This window comes from Chelonia mydas, chromosome 3 (genome assembly GCF_015237465.2).
Source record: "Chelonia mydas isolate rCheMyd1 chromosome 3, rCheMyd1.pri.v2, whole genome shotgun sequence".
NCBI classification, from domain to species: Eukaryota; Metazoa; Chordata; order Testudines; family Cheloniidae; genus Chelonia; species Chelonia mydas.
Window position 1 is genome coordinate 191818858 of NC_057851.1, and position 19168 is coordinate 191838025.

A 19168-nucleotide genomic window follows, 5' to 3' on the forward strand; every position below is an offset into this window, starting at 1 on the left:
ATGTGTGGCTGGCTTTATTTGCAAACATTTCGTTTGTATACTGGTTTTAAGTGCTGAAGGATGAACATTTCTGAAAAATTAATGCTGAAGGCACAAGAATGTTAGGAGCTATAATGGCCATGCTAAGTGGTTATACAGAGTTAAGTAACTTTTGTTACCAACACAATTATGCTTTACTGCCTACCCATCTTCACTTAGCACTGAACAGCCCTGTCTTGCAGTAGTATAGAAGTTGTTGGTTTTTTAATATTTGCTTCCGTGCCGCTTATAAATCAGGGTTCAACAGTAATATATGAATATCAGACATATATTTTACTTTGTCAAATCAATGTAAAGTGAACAAGGCATTCTCGTTTCTAGGAGGAGAACTTCAAATTCTTCCATATAAAATTGTAATGACTAGCTAGATGTTCATATGTGGTTGTATTGTACTGTATTTTTACAGTATTTTAACTCTAGTTAAAATAATGGGTGTAAAGGTTTTTTTTAAAAAAAAAACAACATTCTTCGGAGATGGCCCAGTAGCCAGTATTTTGATGACTAGTAAATGAGGCTATTCTTCAGACAATATGGATCTCAGCCAGTTTTAGTATTTTGAAACAACACAATCTATTTTATTTTAATGTGAAGCGCCACCATGGGGAAAAAAAAAGACACATTTTTGTGTGATGCATACTGCATTAAGGGTCCAATTCTGCCAGGCACTGAGCGTCTCCTAGCATGTTACTGAACTTTCAAGTCCCATTTTAGTTAGTGGTTGAGGATGCTACGTCCATTCCAGGATCAGTATCAATGAGCTAAACTCTACCCTCAAGTACTCGTGTGGAACTTTTATTTAAGATAATGTGCTCACATGCATCCAATGCAGAATTTGACTCTAATTATGTTTGGTTTTTGTTAACTGACACTTGTGCGAATCCTACTGATGTCTACCCTTATGCTGAAAAGTGAAGTTACTTTGATATTGGAAATTTTGGAGTCCAATGTTAACAAGAAAGCAGTTTCTCTTTATCTACCATGATAATTTAAAAACACATACACTATCTAAATATTAGACATTTAAAAATATAGCCCATTATTTCTAAAATTCAATCTTAGAGTCTAAAATTTTTTTGCAGGCACATCTATTTGAATGTACAAAAACCAGACATCCAGATACTTTGTTTGCATTGCAAACGTGGGGCTTTACCTGGTGCATTTGTAAAGACTATTCAAAAATGTACTGTATGTAGTAAAGCTGTCTTCCACCATTGATCCACAATACAGGGACTTTAAAAATAAAATAAGGAAACTCGGATGTGTTGCTTTATATGGAATGACTTGTCATTACAACACCGGACACCAGCTGTTCTTTAATTGTAATAGTGCTAGCATCAAGCCTGTCACCAGCAAATGTTGCTTTCTGTTAGTAACATAAAAATGAGATGCATAGACAGTGCATTTGTAAAGGATTGCTGCATTTGTCATCAGATTAAAGTCACCTGGCCTTCAGCCTTATATTTTATAGCACCACCTGGTGTGGAATTGGACTGCCTACTGCATTCTGTTGAATTATAACATTATAACGTTTTAAACTGCTCTAGTTAACAGGAGCGTCAGTGTTTTCATTTAAACAATAACAAAAAAATTCAGAATTTCACATCTGCAGGGCGATAGCAGGAAAATACTCTTTTCAAAACTTTTTGTCTACGGTGCCATTTTTGAGTTTAACATTTTCCTGTTAAGTGCACATACGGCATAACTGGGCTTTTTGCTGGAGTAGTTCAGAGACCTCCGCCTGCTTAGTACTATGGCGCAAACACCATTAAAAAGCCTTTTAACCTTTTATTAAAGATACAGAAACACAAACACTTGAAATGTAAAGTAAGGCTTTCATTTTAACAACATCCACCACAGTCTTATGCAGGCAGCTTCACATCCAACTTCAGAACCTTCTTGCTCAGTGCAGGCACCCAATACTTCTACGTTGGCTAGAAATGCCCCTGCAGACATTGTGGTGTCCCCATCCCCTGCCAAGGAGATTGTCAGAGGGAAGGCGCCAATCCCCCTCTCCAGTGCCAAGGAAATAGCACATTCCTCAAAGACGGGAAGATTGAGATCTCCAGTACCATCTACTAGCAGAGCATTGGAAGGTATGGTGTCAGTGTGGCTCCCTGGTACCAACCTCTGCAAAATAGCCCTCTGGGCCTTCAAGACTGTACCTTGCTGAGATGCCAATATCCTCGGTGCAGCAACTGCTGGATTGTCGTAGCCACTTGGTGCTGATGGCTCCTGAAGCTTCCACAGCTTTCCTGGCTCAAGTACCTATAAGGGACATTTGTAAAGCTGCAACATGGTCATCAGTGCATGCTTTTACAAGTCACTATGCTGTATCTCGGCAAATCCAGAGATTATGCAAAATTTGGATGTGTAGTTCTACAATCACTGTTAAGGTAGACTCTGAAACCTACCCTTCTGCAGACTGAACTGCTTGTGAGTCACCTGACGTGGAATGCACATGTGTAATCACTCAAACGGAAAAACGGTTACTAACCTGTTCTGTAACTGTTGTTCTCCAAGATGCGTTGCACATGTCCATTCGATGACCCACTGTCCTTCCCTTCTATGTCGGAGTCTCTAGCCGGTAAGAAGAAACTAAGGAGGATTAGGGGCAGCTCTGCCGTTTATACCACTGGACTGCAGCACAAGAGTGCTAAAAGTGCATGCACCACCCCAACAAGTGGCTCTAAGGGAAAAATCTCTGGCTCTGGTGCACTGGGCATGCACACACTTGAAGTGGAATGGACATGTGCAACATATCTCAAAGAAAAGTTACAGAACACATTAGTAGCCATTTTTGTAAGGGGTCTGTCAGTTCTTGTGTTGATGCTTTTATGGCAGAATGTTCTCAGTAAGGCAGATACTGGCAGACTATTCAGGGAAACAATCAAACTGACTATACACAAAGTGCTATCAAATGGATAAAGTAAACCAACTGGAAAAATGGCAAAAATGTCCCCAACTTTATTCGGAAATAGAAATCTTCATTATTGCTTCTAAAGATGGAAGGGCCACAATGTTCAGACACTTGATTTTCAGTTTGACAGTCTATCTCCAGTGGTAATTTGTTACTCAACTCTGACAATAAACTACGGTTCAGTTTTTAATTCCCTTGATGTGAGAATAAATGGATATAGAATCATAAAACTTAAATTTTCAGTTCCTTTACCTTAAATAGAGACTCTTGTAAATATATTTTGCCTTATTTTTTTTAAAAGATGCTGGTAAGCATGGCATGTGATAACATGACTAATTTTCTTTAGCTTGATGCACTAAGGCAGTGGTCCCCAAACTTTTTACCTTGTGCCCCACAGATCCCGCCAGCGGGTGCAGATCCCTGGGCATGGATCCCACTGGCAAGCATGGGGCCATTGGCCGGGGCCAGGAATGGAGCTGGGTGGTGCTCCCTCCTTGCCTTCCCCCCGCAGTGGGCTAGCCCAGGCCCTGCTGCTCCCCCTCACCCCCAAATGTTCCTCCATAGTGGGGTATGCCCCACAGTTTGGGGACCTCTGCCCTAAGATGTTTAAAGATAAAAGTATAAAACCAAAATAGAACAAAACACCCCGAATATGTATGGTACACAAATGCCCTCAGGGCTAATATCTGATCTCAGACATTCTAATATAAATCTAGAGTAAATCCCTTGAAATCAAGGAAGTTGCTCTACATTTACATTGGTGTAACTGATATCAGAAACAAACCTCGATAACTAGACTTATGTCATTATATACATCTATACACTTAGGCATCGATTTCTGAACACATTTTAGGGTCCGGTTCTGCCATCTGATCTGCCTAGTGTAGACCCCCTACGTCCCCATGGAGCATCTTAGACTTAAGTGGGACTGCATAGGTGTAAGAATCTGCCCACATTAATCCAGTGACAGGTTTGAGACTTTACTTTTTACATGTCATATGAGATGGCAAATTGTTCTAGAAATACGGAAATTTTTAGGAAGTGGTGGACATTAGCCTTAAACTCAAATATATTTAGTGATTTTATTATATTATCAACCAATTATGTTTAGTTAGAGTATGGCGAGATGGAAGGGATGGTAACTTTCGGGGTTAGGTACCATCTGTGAGTTTGCACACCACCTACCACATTTGAACCCCAGTTCTGAATCGGACTGTAGGTGCTACCTGAGTGTGAATCGGTGGTGAAACTAAGGGCCCGTCTGTACGATGGGATAATGTCCCCTGTTGGGGTGATTTCTAAAGTGAAATAAAGTATTATGCATTAATTGCTCGGTGTAGACCTTGCCTGGTGCGCACTTAAGGTTCCCTAACGTGCTTTAGCATAGTGCTGTTTGAAACAGCACAGCATTAAAGCATACTCCCTATAGACTCCTCTGGGCAGGGATGAAAGTTGGCAGAGTTAAGGCAGTGTAGTATAAGTGTCACTTTAACACTGTGTTTGTCAGCTTTCTATCACTTGTGTCTTTTATTATAACCATAACACGTTCTTGTAAGGGGACCTAAATTCCACATTTCTTGGTTTCCCAGCACAGCGTTCGTATTCTGGAAGGTACCATCGAATGCTTGCAACCTTGTGTGTTGAAGCTTGTGGGGCGGGGGTGAGGAACTGGTTGTTAGTGGCACTGGAAAAATCACAAATTACAATAAACTTAAGATTTAATAGTTATGGTAAACTTAAAAATCAAAAATTCCCTCACTTCTTGGAATAAATGTAGTTTGATCAAACATCAATTTGGTTTTGTCTGTTTGGTCTCCTCAGGTGTGATAATCCTCCATAAATCACAGTACCCTGTATGTCACCAACTTGAGATGGACCCTTCCTCAATTGAAATTGACGGCAAAACGTTAATTTCACGGGGAACCTGATTGGACCTCTGAGGTCTGATACTAAAGTCTGAGCACCTGCAACTTCCACTGAAATTGAAATATTCAAGTTACCCTCAGAATTTCATTACTAGAAATATTTGTGTTAAACGCTGTATCTTATTTGTTTGAAGTATATTCTGAGGTAGTAAATCAGAGCTTTGCAGTTGTGCACCAGACAGCCAAGCAAGAGGATGCTAAATGGCCTTGAAGAGCTGATCAAAGCTTGAAAGTCAGGTGTTTTTATACATGTTCTTACCCTTTAATCTGGTTGTATTTCCATTCTGAAGAAAATAATGAGTATTCAGCCCTTCATGCTAAACCTGCCTTGGCACTTCTCAGTGTTACTTTTACCATATAGACAGTGTCTAGGTCTTCCTGACCCATCAAGTGACTACAAAATTTACCCAGCAGAAATAATGGTAATTCTCAATAGAGGAATGAAATTGATATTTGTATAGAAATATTATCATAACTTGGCTCTTCCGCCCTAGGTGGCCAGTTTAAAGGGGGAGGGGGAGCAAATTAAAAAACCATCCTTTTGCAAGTAACAACTCCTTCTCTACCACCCAATTCTACCTAGGTTCACCTTTTCTAGCCAATGAAGATGGTGTACTCGGTGGAGTGATAGTTCTTCGATCTTGCAGATGTTCTGCAGAGCCTGACTCTTTACAAGAAAAGCAGACTCTACTAGGTAAGAAGATTTTTGTATCGTTTTATTGTGAACAGGAGGTGCTAAACTCACGAACCAAGCAAGGGGTGAAATAAAAATCACATGTACTACTACCAATTGAAAGCCATAAATAGGGGCACTTGGTGTAAAAGAGAAGCATCTGTCATTGAAATACAGGAATGCTCTGGGGGAGGGACAGAGAGGAAGTTGTAAATATTTTCTGTTTTTGAAAATTGTGAGTGAGACCATGCCTCTTAAATTGCCATTTGTGAACTTAAATATGATCCGTATTGGTCTATGGAGCCAGAGCCCTTTTTAGACAGAGTGTAGATAATAGTAATATTTTCATTTTAATTGCTTGGATTCTTTTTTTAAAATATTTTTAAAACATTCTCTCCCAATATAGAGCATCACATTTTTGGTCAAGAAAGATGCATGCACATACATCCTGCTGTTAAAGCTGCTCAGTGCGTTGCATGCCAAGATGTGCTATATAAGAATGTTTACCTCTTCATTCTTGGAGACCAAAATGTGTATGATGGTTTGGAACATGGACTTGAAATTTGGCAGACTGGCCAAGGGTCTCTAGGCTCCTAGAGTCAGAAATTCCTTTGGCTAACCCCCCATGAAAATCAATCCAGAAAAGTTACAACACTGACTTTTGCATGTGCACAGTAGTACTTGACATGTTTGCTCCTGAAATGCCTAATTATTCAGCCTACGCTGTGGACTTCCCCCCCTGCTGTGCCTCCAGACAGATGTCATACAGACAAAATGAGTCATTCTCGTCTTCCTGCTACTGTTGCATTTCTCCCATCAAAATACTCTTTGGACTAGGAGAATTTGCACTGGTCTGGGAACCAGAAGACCATATGTTTGTCTTGCCTCCTCTGCTGATTGATAATAAAATCTGTGCACATTGCAAACCTTGCAGCTTCATTGCTACTCTGGAAGGGAGACAAGTCCCACCATTTTACAAAATGATTAACAGTCACTTGTGGCAGATGTGAGAATAGAACCCAGAGACCAAATTTCCCACTTCTGTTCCAGCCCCTTTATGCTGCCTGAGCATTGCAAAAGGGGTGGAATCTGGCTGCAGCTACCAAGTTGATAATTCCTTCATCAGAAGGTAACTGTGTGTTAGTGATCCTGGCTTCTACACCAGCACTTTCCCTCGGCACCCCAGTGTAGAAGCAATGAAAGGGGAAATGGGAGAAGGTGGAGCAGCAGATTTTTGCTCATGTTGTGCCGATAGACAACTAGTGTATGGTCTCTTAACTATCATAGCTAGTTGTCCATAATATATATGGGGGTTAATATAAACCGTGGTGGGGGGAGGGACAGCTCAATGGTTTGAGCATCGGCCTGCTAAACCCAGGGTTGTGAGTGCAATCCTTGAGGTGGCCATTTAGGGATCTGGGGCAAAAATTGGGGATTGGTCCTGCTTTGAGCAGAGGGTTGGACTAGATGACCTCCTGAATTCCCTTCCAACCCTGATATTCTATGAATATAACTTTATGTTGGAGCTGGACCAGCTTGAGAGTCGGAGCGATAACCAGTCACACATTACCGCTTAGAAAGAACCTGCCAAGTGTATATCTAGGTATATTGTCTGTAAAAAGAGCTATTCCTGCATGTGTAACCACAGTTTCATTATTGTTCCTTTTTAGTGGCTGGCCCAAAGATCACTACTGCTGCCAGCAAATAGAGTTGGCAGTTAGTCTTTTAATTCAATTAGTAGAGGTTTTCATGGAAATTAGTGACAACGGGGAATGTTCTGATCATGTAGTATGACGTTCTGCATTAATGTGGGCTACAGACCCTCACCCAATTTCTGAATCAAGCCTGTAACTTCTGACTGAGCTAATTTCAAAGCTACATCTATACTACAAGCTAGGGGTGTGATTCCCCGCTTGCGTACGCATACTCAACTCGCTCTCATCTGAGCTCGCGTGCAAAAAACATAGCAGCGCAGCAGCGGCATGCGCAGTGGCAGTGATGGTACGAGCTAGCCGCCCCAGTAGGTACCCACGGGGTTCAGGCTGGTTTGTGCTTGGTGTGGCCTGAGTGTGCTACTGTGGTGATGCTGCTATTTTTAGTGTGCTAGCTCAGATGAGAGCGAGCGTGAAGTATGCGTACATGAGCTGGAAATCATACTCACAGCCTATAATGTAGACACAGCCAGTCTGAATTTGTCTAGTTTAAACTTCTAACCGTTGGATCTCGTTCTACCTTTTTCTGCTATTAATATCTTCTCTACGCAGGTACCTAGGCTCCGCTTAATCTTCTCTTAGATAAACTAAATACATTGAGCTTCAGCCTTGTACTATAAGATGTGTTTTCAAGGCCTGAAATTATTGTAGCTCTTTTCTGAAACCGTTCCGATTTTTTAACCTCTTCTTTTGAAGTGGATTTGCCAGCAGTGGACACAATATTGTGGTAACTGTTTTGCTAAAGCTGTATGCAGAAGTAATATCACCTCTCCACTCTTACTTGGTAGTCACCTATTTATGCATCCAATGATTACTTTAGCCCAACAGTGCTCTGAGAGGTGAGAGTCTATTGGTTATTTGCCATGATCTCAAAGTCTCTTTGTTTCAATACGTCCAGAATACAGTACGCCATCTTGTAACACGTGTTCTTTGTTCCAAGAGTAGTCAGGAAGGAGTTACACAATAACAAAAGGGAACAAATATGCACTCAGCACAAAATCAATAGGTTGAGAACAAAATTAACCAAAACACCCAAAAGATGTGAAGAGAAGAAAATCTTTAATTGCCTACACAGCAATGCTAGAGGCCTGGGTAACAAACAAGAGGAAATGTAATTGCTTATTTATGAGCAAAAATTTGACTTAGTTGGTATTACTGAAACCTAGTGGGATGATTCCCATGATTGGAATGTTAAAATCAATGGTTATAGCCTATTTAGGAAGGATTGAATGAGCAAAAGGAGAGGGTTATCAAAAGTGACAGCCTGTTCCAAGTCATTGATAGTGTAGAAGAAAATGTCTGGAATGCTTATGGATCAGTGTCCTAACAGATAATGTACAAGATGGGGTATTAGTTGATGTCTGCTACGGAGCATGAAATCACACTACTGGATAGTATGACCAGCTCCTAAAGCACCTATCTATAATCTATGATGGTGGGGAAGCTTAGTGATCATAGGGTGAGGAAGACTTCAATCTGAATGACATATGCTAGAGGTCTCATGCTGGCAGTCCTAAAACATCCTTAGAATTTCTAAGTACTAGAAATAACAATTTCCTAACAAAGTGTTGCATACAGCATGGGGGAAGTCTTTATTTAGAGCTTGTCTTGACCTGAGGAATTGATCAGAGAACTAAAAATTAGTGATAGTTTATGTAGATGTGATCATGACTTTATCACATTTGTTATGTGTGAACAGAATAAGTCCAAACCTGTAATATATATACTTGATGCTTTGAAAGGGCCAGTTTCACAGTGCTTAAAACAATTGAGCCAGATCAGATGGGAGGAAGAATTTAAACTGAAAAATGTGAATGATTATCGAGAATTGTTTAAGAACATTTTACTAGATGCCCCAAAAGCCACAACTGAGAGAAATCCATGCTGCTTTAAAAAACAAAAAACACATAGTGGCTTAGAGAGGAAGTGAAGGCAGCTTATATGGAAGAAATGGGAAATTGATAGCTTCTGGTTTATATTCATTACTAGGAATTTGTATATTAATGAGGAGGTAGACTGTAAGGAAATCAGAATGGATGGAATTGAAAAAAAACAGAATCTGTTCAGGTTAAAATCACCTTGGGGGGGACAGATAACAAAGGCTCCACTGGGATAGCACTTGGGGTCTGCTATAGACCTCCAGGATCTGATTTGCATATGGTTAGAGACCTCTTTAATATTTTAAATGAAATGAATACTTCTGGGAATTGTGTGATTGTTGGAGACTTTAATTTCCCATGTATAGACTGGAGGACAAATGATATTAATAATGGTAGGTCCCAGATATTCCTGGATTTGATAGCTGACAGATTTCTTCAGCAAATAGGCACCAACCAACAAGAAGTGATTCCCTTTTAGATTTAGTATTCGTAAGTAGCGAGGACCTCATAGAAGAACTGGTTGTAGAGGAAAGGCTTGGTTTCAGTGATCATGAGCTAATTCAGTTTAAACTAAATGGGAGGAGAAACAAAAATAGGTCTACAACTAGGGTCTTTGATTTCAAAAGGGCAAACTTTAAAAAATTAAGGGAATTAGTTAGGGAAGTGGACTGGACTGAAGGATCTGAATGTAGAGGAGACTTGGAATTACTTAAATCAAAGTTGCAGAAGCTGTCTGATGCCTGCATCACAAGCAAAGGGGAAAATGTGCAGAGAAGAGTTGTAGACCAAGCTGGATGAGCAAGCATCTCAAACAAGTTATTAAGAGAAAGCAGAAAGCCTACAAGAAATGGAAGATGGGAAGGATCAGCAAGGTAAGCTACCTCTTGGAGGTTAGAAAGTGTAGGGGGAAAGTGAGAACTCCCAAAAGCCAAACAGAGCTTGAAGTTGCAAAGGAAACTGAAACCAATAGTAAATAATCTATAGCCATATAAATAAAGAGAAAACAAAGAAAGAAGAAGTGGGGCCACTAAGCATTGAAGATGGGTTGGAGGATAAAGATAATCTAGGCATGGCCCAACTCCTAACTGAATGCTTTGCCTCAGTTTTTAATAATGGTAGTAAGGACCTTAGGGGTAGTGTAAGAGTGGCTAATGGAAATAAGAATAGGGAAGTAGAAATTATCACAGCTGAGTTGGAAGTCAAACTCAAACAGCTTAATGAGACCACATCGAGGACTCAGATAATCTCCATCCAAGAATATTAAAGGAACTGGCACTGCTATGGCACTCATCAGCATAGTGTCAGTGCTTCACAGATAGCAATAAAATTATCTTCACAACCACCCCTGTGAGCTGCGCAGGTCTATATACCCATTTTACATATGGAGAATTAAGGCACAGAGGAATCAATTATAATTGACAAAAATATCCACTAATTTGGGGTGCCCCCACTTGAGACACCTATGGCCTGATGATTTTTAGTAATACTTAGCATTTTTCTAATACTTTATATATTCAAGGCACAGTTCCTACTGAATTCAGTTGCAGTTATGAGGCTCTGCATTTCTGCAAATCTGATTTCATGTGTCTCAAATTGGGCACCCAGAAAATGAGGAATTCTCAAATAGTGGCCAACTGTGCCAGATTTTGGTTTGTGACTTGCCCAACATCACATCAAAATTCTGGCGGAGATAGAATGTGAGTATATTATTAATAACAACAAGAATTAAACTCTTTAGAACAGGAACAGTTTCCGTTGTGTTTATGTAGTGCTTAGCACAGTGTGGGCTGGTCGATGACTGAGGCTTCTAAGTACTATAATAATAATAATAGATAATAAAGGTTGCATGGGCAACCTTAATTCTAGCATGTGCTAACTCTTGAGTGCTTGACTCTGCAACCTTAATTCTGTTTTAATGTAGTTTTTGTGTGTGTAATTTTTGAGCATTTAAACAAAACAAAAATGAATAAATAGATATTCATGTGGAAACCTTTTCACCCATCCACTGCATGGGTCATCTGTAGGTTTGGGATCTATAGATCTCCACCATGGACCACTGTCATTTGAGGTAGTGAACCAGCTACTAGCAGGGGATGACTAGTATCAGTTTTCAGTGGGATTCACAGATATTTGATGTGAGAGGAAAGTTGAGACTTGGAAATCCTGGGTTGAATTCCAGGTGATGGAGGGAAGTGTTCTCTAGTGCAGTGGTCTCCAAAGTGGGGTGCGCAGGACCATCCATGGGGGTGCAAAGCAGGAGGAGTGCCACTGAAGGAATGCTGCCAGCACGGCGGCAGCAGAGCTCCTGGACCTTTGATTCTTTGGCGGCATGCTCTTCTTCTTTTTTTGCTTCCCCAGAGCTGGCCCTGGGGGTGCGCGATTTAAAAAATTTGGAGACCCCTGCTCTAGTGGTTATAGACCCCTCTGCTCCTCACCTGCCATCCTCCCCGGCATTTCATTCTGGCAGCTTCCTCCTCTTCCTTCTCTATACTCACTGGGCCCTGGTGTGGGGAGGAGAGCACTTTGGGAGCAAAATCCTTCTGAAGTAGAAACCTGTCATGGAAAACTTCATCCCAAGTGATGAGTTTGGCCAACCATGGTGCAACTGAAAATGGGATTTGTGTTGGAGAGTTAGGCAACCATAACTACCGCCATCACTACCACCTGTGTCTTTAATGTGTTGGCTTTGGCCTAGTTCATATTGCTAGCAATACTGCTGTCTTTCTTTTGGAACATACCTCAAAATGCTTCATGTCTAGAACCGAGAATCTTTCCCAAATGTTATCTTCAGAGAAGTGAGGATTACTGAACTTGTAATTCTTTTTTCAGTGAAGATAAGGTGGGTGAGGTAATATCTTTTATTGGACCAACTTCTGTTGATGAAAGAGATGAGCATTTTAACTACACAGAGCTCTTCTTCACTCATGTCACTAACGATATTCTGGCAGGATTCTCACCCACCTCTCTTTATTGTTTAAAAGGCAACATTGTTTTGTGATTATTTTTTTTTAATCATATTTATTGATCTATCCCATTTTGAGCTACTAATTGTTCAATTTATTTTGTGACTGGCTTATCTCTTCTGGGGAGCCTTTGTTTCTTGTTCAAACGGGAACTGAATGGAAGGTTCTGAAGGTGGCAGTTAATCCTAGGCAGCTCTCGACCACTGGTTGTAGAGTTGCTGCTACCAGTTCCCTGAAGACCCAGTTCTTAGACAAAACTCCCCAACATCTTTCTTGAGCTAAAGAACATAGAATCCAGGAATCTGAGGGTCCTGCCAGAGTTCTGTTTTCAAAGAAGCTGAATTACAAGATGAGTAATTTCCCCCTCAGCCCTCAATTCTAGTCTTTGGGAGTTTTTAAAATTAGATTTATGGTATTGCATTTTAAAGCTAAGCTTTTGCACTGCAAAACAAAACCTATACAATACATTTTTAAACAGCTCTAGTTGACCTGTTTTGTACGGGAACCTCCTGTTGCAAATGTAAGCAGTTTGTTTTTTAACTGTTCCTCCCCTCTGTTCATTCTCCTTCCAGTCCTCGTATCCAGCACCTTTTTTTTTCTGTCTGGGCCTCCATACCACTTCTCCTGAGTAATATCCTTACATCCTCTTCCTCAAGTCTGGGAAAGGTACTGAGGGCAGGTCTACACTACAAATTTACAGCAGCAGAGCTAGAGCGCTTCTGGTGAAGATGCTCTAAGCTGAGCAAAGAGAGCTCTCCCGTTGGCTTAATGATTCCACCTCTGTGAGAGGCGGTAGCTATTCTCCTGTTGATACAGCGCTGACTACACCGGCACTTTGGTTGGTATAACGATGTCACATAGAGGTGTAGATTATTCACGTCCTGAGCAATGTAGTTATACCGAAGTAATTTTGTAGTGTAGACCAGGGCTAAGAGGTACTAAATACAAGGTCAAACAGATACTTTAGCGTAAATAGTTAGCACACAGCAGCAAGGAAACCTGCACAACACTTTCAGAAGACAAGCTTGGTAGCTTAAATTCATAACTTTGATAGACACTAAAAATCTCGGTCTTAAACCATAAATCCAGTGTCTTTATTGTTACAACAATCCATAACCCATTACCTCCTCTTTCTGTCCTGTGACTACTGGGGTATTAATGGGCCACTTCACCTTGAACACAGCCTGAGCAACATAAGTTTCGCCGGCATAAGTGGTAGTGTTCACGGTGCTATGTCAGCAGGAGAGCTCTTCCCCCATCGGCACAGAGTGGCTACATGAGAGATCTTACAGCAGCTCAGCTGCATCAGTACAGCTGTGCTGCTGTAAGCTCTCTAGTGTAGACATAGTCTTAGTACCTTGCCCAGACTTGAAGAGGTCTGTGTAGTCTGAAAGGTTGGCTCTCTCACCAGCAGAATCATAGAATCAGAGGATTAGAAGGGACCACAAGGTACCAACAGAAGTTGGGCCAGTAGAAGATGTTACCTCACCCACCTTGTCTCAAAGATATTTGTTGTAATTTGCCATTCTTCAGCTGGCCAAAGAGGTCTCACTCTTCTAACAGTGGAGCACACTGTCCTTACCGCATTTCCCAGACGTTGCTATCCCAAGAAACCAAAGATCTGTGAGATGAATCCTTATGGTTCTTCTGACACTATATTGGATGTAAAGGAACAGTGGGTGATATGTCATAGAGGGACATAGGGCGGTTTTTTGTGGGGAGGACTGTCTTTTTGGCACATAATAGTTTCTTAGCATTGATATTATAACAATTCTTCAAAAACTGCTAGAGAATCAATGGGAGGCATTTTTCTTATTTTTTAACATGTTAATGTATTTATAGCTTGATTTTTTCCAAAGACTGTGATCATCCCTCCCAGTGATGTCAGTTGTACCTCTATAAGGTCAGCACCTTTGATAATCAGGCCACTTGTTGTTAGTCAACCATTTAAAAAGTCAAAACTATTAAAATACGTAATTCCCGAGTTAAGATTGGGTATTGCTGAACATATGCAACATCTTGTAAATGCAGTTTACACTTCGCAACACAAAAAATGGATGAATTAGCAATAGGATTATATGCTGCTGTAAGAACTTGACATTACTGACATGTAATGGGAAGTATGCCAAGAAATCAACACTGTCTGCATGAAGGAGTTAATAGAACTAAAATGTAAGCATGAGGAGACATGAAAGAACAGCATGTGACATTGTATGTGAATTAAATTAACCTTTCACTTAACACATTTGGTAGCAAGATTAATGTCTTGTGTCTGAACAATATTTAACAATAGTGACAAGTCTTCCCTTTCAAACATCTTAGTGCTGTCACTATCATTATTCAGTGATGATATTTACTTTTTCTTTGCACCCCATGCCCTTATCATGTATTCTAGTGGCAATTTATGGAGATTCATGTCTGCAACTCACTTTGTATCAAGCTGAGAATGTACCCTTAGATTTGTATTAAGATTATTTTGCCCTTCTGCATATCTAATTACCTGCATGATTAACTAAGTGACATCATGAACACGTTGACTATACTAAATAATTACTTTGGCTATCTGAAAATTTAAATTAATCTTAATGTCATACTATCACATGGCATTGATGCATCTTGCTTTTGTAAGCATATGTTTCAAGCGATAATGAGCAATATTAAGGTTTGTACTCTCGCCTCTTAAAAATTCTTTAAAATTATAGAGGGAAAAATGAATATAATTGAACTTCTTAAGTCAAGGTCAAAGGCTTCTCCAAAGATGTTTTCCTATTGTACTTTTTCAAAGTTCTATCAATGGAGGTAAGGGTCTTGGGAATTTCTGAAGTAGAATCAGATTTTTAAACTGCATAATTCAGATGACATTGTTAGATATAAATCAGCATAGATAGTAGATCCCTTTTGGATCTTTATATGCACTCTCAGTTCTTGAAGATGGCAACAAATTATTTTTTTACAAATGACAAGTCACATGCTGGATATTCATATAAGCTATTGGTTTTGTGTGTCTTTTTTTTTTTTTTTTTTTTTAAAGAGCTGAAATAAACATACAAGGAAGGTTGAGCATTTTTGGTTTTAATGAACTGTGCTATTCCAGGGAATCTGTTCAGAGCAGTGAATTTACATACATTTGAGATCTTGATTTTAATTCTAGCACTTCGAGAAACTAACACTATCTGCAGCTTGAAGAAACTCATCACGAACACGCACACAGCCACTCAGCTGTGAAGGTGCAGTAGTAAAATTCACAACTATTATGTAGAACGTAGGTGGTGGACAATAAAGGCTAAAAATCCTTAAAACTTAATTAACAACACTTTACACATTCATTTATAACAGTTATCAGCATTCATCCTTTTGTATTCTAAGTGTATCCTGTCTAGTCTTTCTCTGCACTTTGGAAAGTAAAGTTAGAAAATGAAATGAAATTAGTTGTCCAAAAGGAGCTAATTGCCTACTTCACCTGTAGCTGAAACTTTCCAGTGTTTAAGTCTTGTTTTCAAATTCAGTTACTCAGTTTCCTTAAAGAAACGGTGATAATTTAACTGGAGTCACTTATCTATTTAGAAAACTCCACAGACAGCAATAGTATAAAAAATTGCAAATTTTTTTTAAGACTGGAAATGTCTATGGAAAATAATGATCTGGGAGAACTAGTGCACTCCAGTTGTGATCCTGTTTTCTTACTATATTTGACAGTCTGTTAAGCAGATTGGCAAATTCACTAATTAATCAATTATGGGGGAGTGAAGGAGGGATCTAAGTATAGAACTCCTTTTTCTCTTATTGTTTGACTTGCACAGGTTCTGGCAATATCTTTGTCAAAATCCTCAAATTGCTTTTCCTAGAATTGTCTGAATTTAAAAAGTGTTCTTTGGGATTAGTGGAAGAATGTAAATGTTCCAAAGACCAATTATATTTAATCTTAGATATTGAACATTACATTTTGGTGAACCCAGACTTCAAGTTCCTTAGACAGGTGAAGAGTTCTTAGTATCTATTTGATTTCTATTTTGTACTGGAGAAAGATTTAGTTGTTTTAAAACATCATTCTTTGATAGCAGGTAAGTAATCCAAAAGAGTCTGCAGTATACTACATATATTACACACAGTAGAGTTTTATGAAACTGAGCTCTGGACAGCAGAAACACTTGATATTTTTGTCACAAAAATTATACATTTGAGTAGAAAAAAGTCTATCACAGTAAATAGGGATTATCCAGTACTAAGAATAAATCATTTTGACAGTTGAAAATTTTTGTTAAGCAAGCGAGAAAAAATAAAGTGCAGTAATATGCTTTATGTATATCTGAATTTTAACTTTAAAGACACATTCTCAGTTTTATTAATCATACTGTAAAAAAAAATTACCTGCCTTACAAATAACACCTTACATAAATACAACTTAAAAATGCATGCTACTTTTCACTATATATGCCATTTATTTCTGGTTATTAGTACTACAGTATTTATTTGCAAATACTACAGGGAGTGCTTAACTGCTACTTCCACTGGAATTACTTTTTTCTTGTAAATAATTCTGTTAAATTTTTATAAAAGCACCAAACCTAAACTTTAAGCTAGGTTTGAGTTGTCCCTTTAATTTCTGATTTTGTGAAAAGTGAAGTTTTTCTACATTTATTTGTGACTTGTTACATTTTTTCTTATAGTGGAGTTCTTGTGGAGTCATACAACAGAGAGCATGTGTGTAGGATATATGTCAGCACAGGATGGCAAAGCAAAGGTAAGCCATAAGGAATAGGTTGTGACCTAAAAACTTCTACAATGACTTTAATTTTATTTTGAAGTCATGTGAAGTAACTCAGTGTTGAAATATTATTTTAAAAGTGACATAATATAAGATTCAGTTTACTCGATTATCTGCAACCTTGCTACTGGTGCAGCGCTTTCTGCTCCTTGGCCAGGCTAGTGACCAATACTGTTAACACAAAACAGCCTTAGGATCAGACTTCTATAAAGGTCTGCAAGGAAAAGTTGTAATAATGAATTAAGGAAAAAGAAAGCTATGCATTCATTATGAATGAGTGCATATTTTAGCATTCTGCCTGGACTTGAGTGTTCAAATCAGCTATCTCACTGGTAGTTCTCCACTCTTGATCATTTTGATAGTGCTTTTCATTGGTGATGTGCCCTGTGTTCATTTGATATTTTAGATTTGTGTAGCTAATGTTTAAACCCTTCCTACTTCCCTTTATAGGGGGTTACTAACAACTCTGACTTTTTTACATTTTTGTATTTTTAAAGCCTTGCTTATTTAGATTATGATAAATCTCTTATCATTTAATTAAACTGTTTATCTGATCTTGATCCTGGCAATATAGATTGAAAAGATGAATCAAAAGAAATTTACTGCTAAATGTTGAAAGGAAAAGTGAAGCAGAATAGGAACTCTTCTGCTTTAGATAAGTTAAGTAAATGGATGCTGTTTGATTATTTTTTTTAAGCAGTCTAATGAGAATGAGACTTTAGACTATACTGTAGTATATAGTGTTGGGTATCTAGTCATCAAGTGCATTGAATTTCCTCTTTTCACCATTTAAGGTGATCATTATTTATAGCTTCCATAGGTGTGCTTGGTGCCTCACAGATGCATAGGAAAAACACCTTTCTCAGAAGTGGTTATGTAAAGGCAGTTTTATACAGATTTAGCTGTTTTGATTGGGGTGTGATATTTTTAAGGAAACAGGTAGCTATACTGAAAACTGCTAGTGTGGGTGCAGTTTATAGAGGTGCCTTATATCAGTATAGCTTTTTGCCATTCACTTACAGGAATAGCTATGCCAGTATAACTGTATTACTCCTAGGTGGATTGTACTATTTTAACTATACTGGTGTAGTTAGATGTTAGAGTTTTTGTGTGATGATAAGCCCTTAGGAAGATAATAGATATAAAAATTGAAATACCCCATGACAGGTTGGAAATGGAAGGAGAGGGTATAACACAAAAAATCCAAGCTTATTCCTAGGATCCTTTATCATAAAGAATTCAGATCAGCTTGGCAGTTTCTTGGATTTTTAATATAAGATTTTGGTTTTGCCCACATAATTGGGTATGAGACTGTGAGAACATAGCATAGTTGAGTGTAGCGATGGAAAGTGAAACAAAAGAAGGGGATATGCCATATAGGAGTGATGTGCCATGGTTGAGGACAAGGCGAGCTGTTTTCAGGCATGGGGCGGTTATGGGGAGAAGACTGGAGTTGTGAGTGAGAGGCAAATGGGGCATTCTGGAGAGAAGTGTGGGCAGAGCATACAGTGTGAAAAGGAAAGCAGAAGAAGGTGAGATGCAGGCAGGAACAGAGCTGCGTAGAATTTGAACATGAGGGTGCGTACAAATTGATGTGGAAACAAAACTGGAGAAGGAACTTGGTGAGAGAGGGCGGATCAGTTTTACAGCTAGAGAGATGAGATGATTTGATGAGAGCCCAGATACTTTGGGAGAAAGTTAGAGAGATGACCCCAGTAACTGTGAGCCTGAGTGATCAGGGGTGTAGTTCAGTTATCAGCAGTGTTAAAGGGGGGGGAGGAGAGGGTTCATAAAGATGTTTGCTTTTTGCTGTGGTTAATTAGTGAGATGTCAAGGAGGACAATTTCTCCCTTCTATGCAGTCCTGTATTTCTGTCTGAGGTAGATTTACAAGTAATTATCACAAATGTGGTATCTGAAACCATGGGAGTAGATGAGCTCATCTGAGGAATAAGTATGTAGAGAGAAACAAAGACCAGGATACCAACAGAGGCTATGTCTACACTATGACCCGGGGTGGGATTCCCCTGCCATGTACACATACTCCTGCTAGCTCACATTGAGTTCGTGCAAGTATAATTGGCAATGTAGTCACAGCACCACCAGCAGTGAAGGCGCGGCTGAGCTGTGCCAAATCCAAGCCCACCTGAACCGATGAGAGCTACAATGAGTAAGTGTACACGAGCGAGAGAATCACATCCCTTCGCTCGTAATGTAGACAATAACCTGAGGGAAAAGGAGGAAAAGCAGCTGGTTACAGAGATGCTGACACAGCAGCCAATGGTGCACACTTTT

General features: G+C 39.3%; 1 protein-coding gene across 22 annotated transcripts in view; it reads left to right on the forward strand.

Moving 5' to 3' along the window:
• Positions 1-19168, forward strand: part of TASP1 (taspase 1) — a 219704-nt gene that overhangs the window by 116570 nt on the left and 83966 nt on the right. For 18 of the 22 annotated variants that reach the window (XM_043544028.1, XM_043544022.1, XM_043544032.1 and 15 more), the window contains 2 exons: positions 5465-5575; positions 16777-16850. In XM_043544028.1, coding sequence (XP_043399963.1) covers positions 5465-5575; positions 16777-16850 — 185 coding nt within the window. Of the gene's footprint in view, positions 1-5464; positions 5576-15260; positions 15337-16776; positions 16851-17448; positions 17506-19168 lie in introns of those variants that run through there. The other 4 variants (XR_005224955.1, XR_005224956.1, XM_043544031.1 and 1 more) reach the window with 3 other exon arrangements.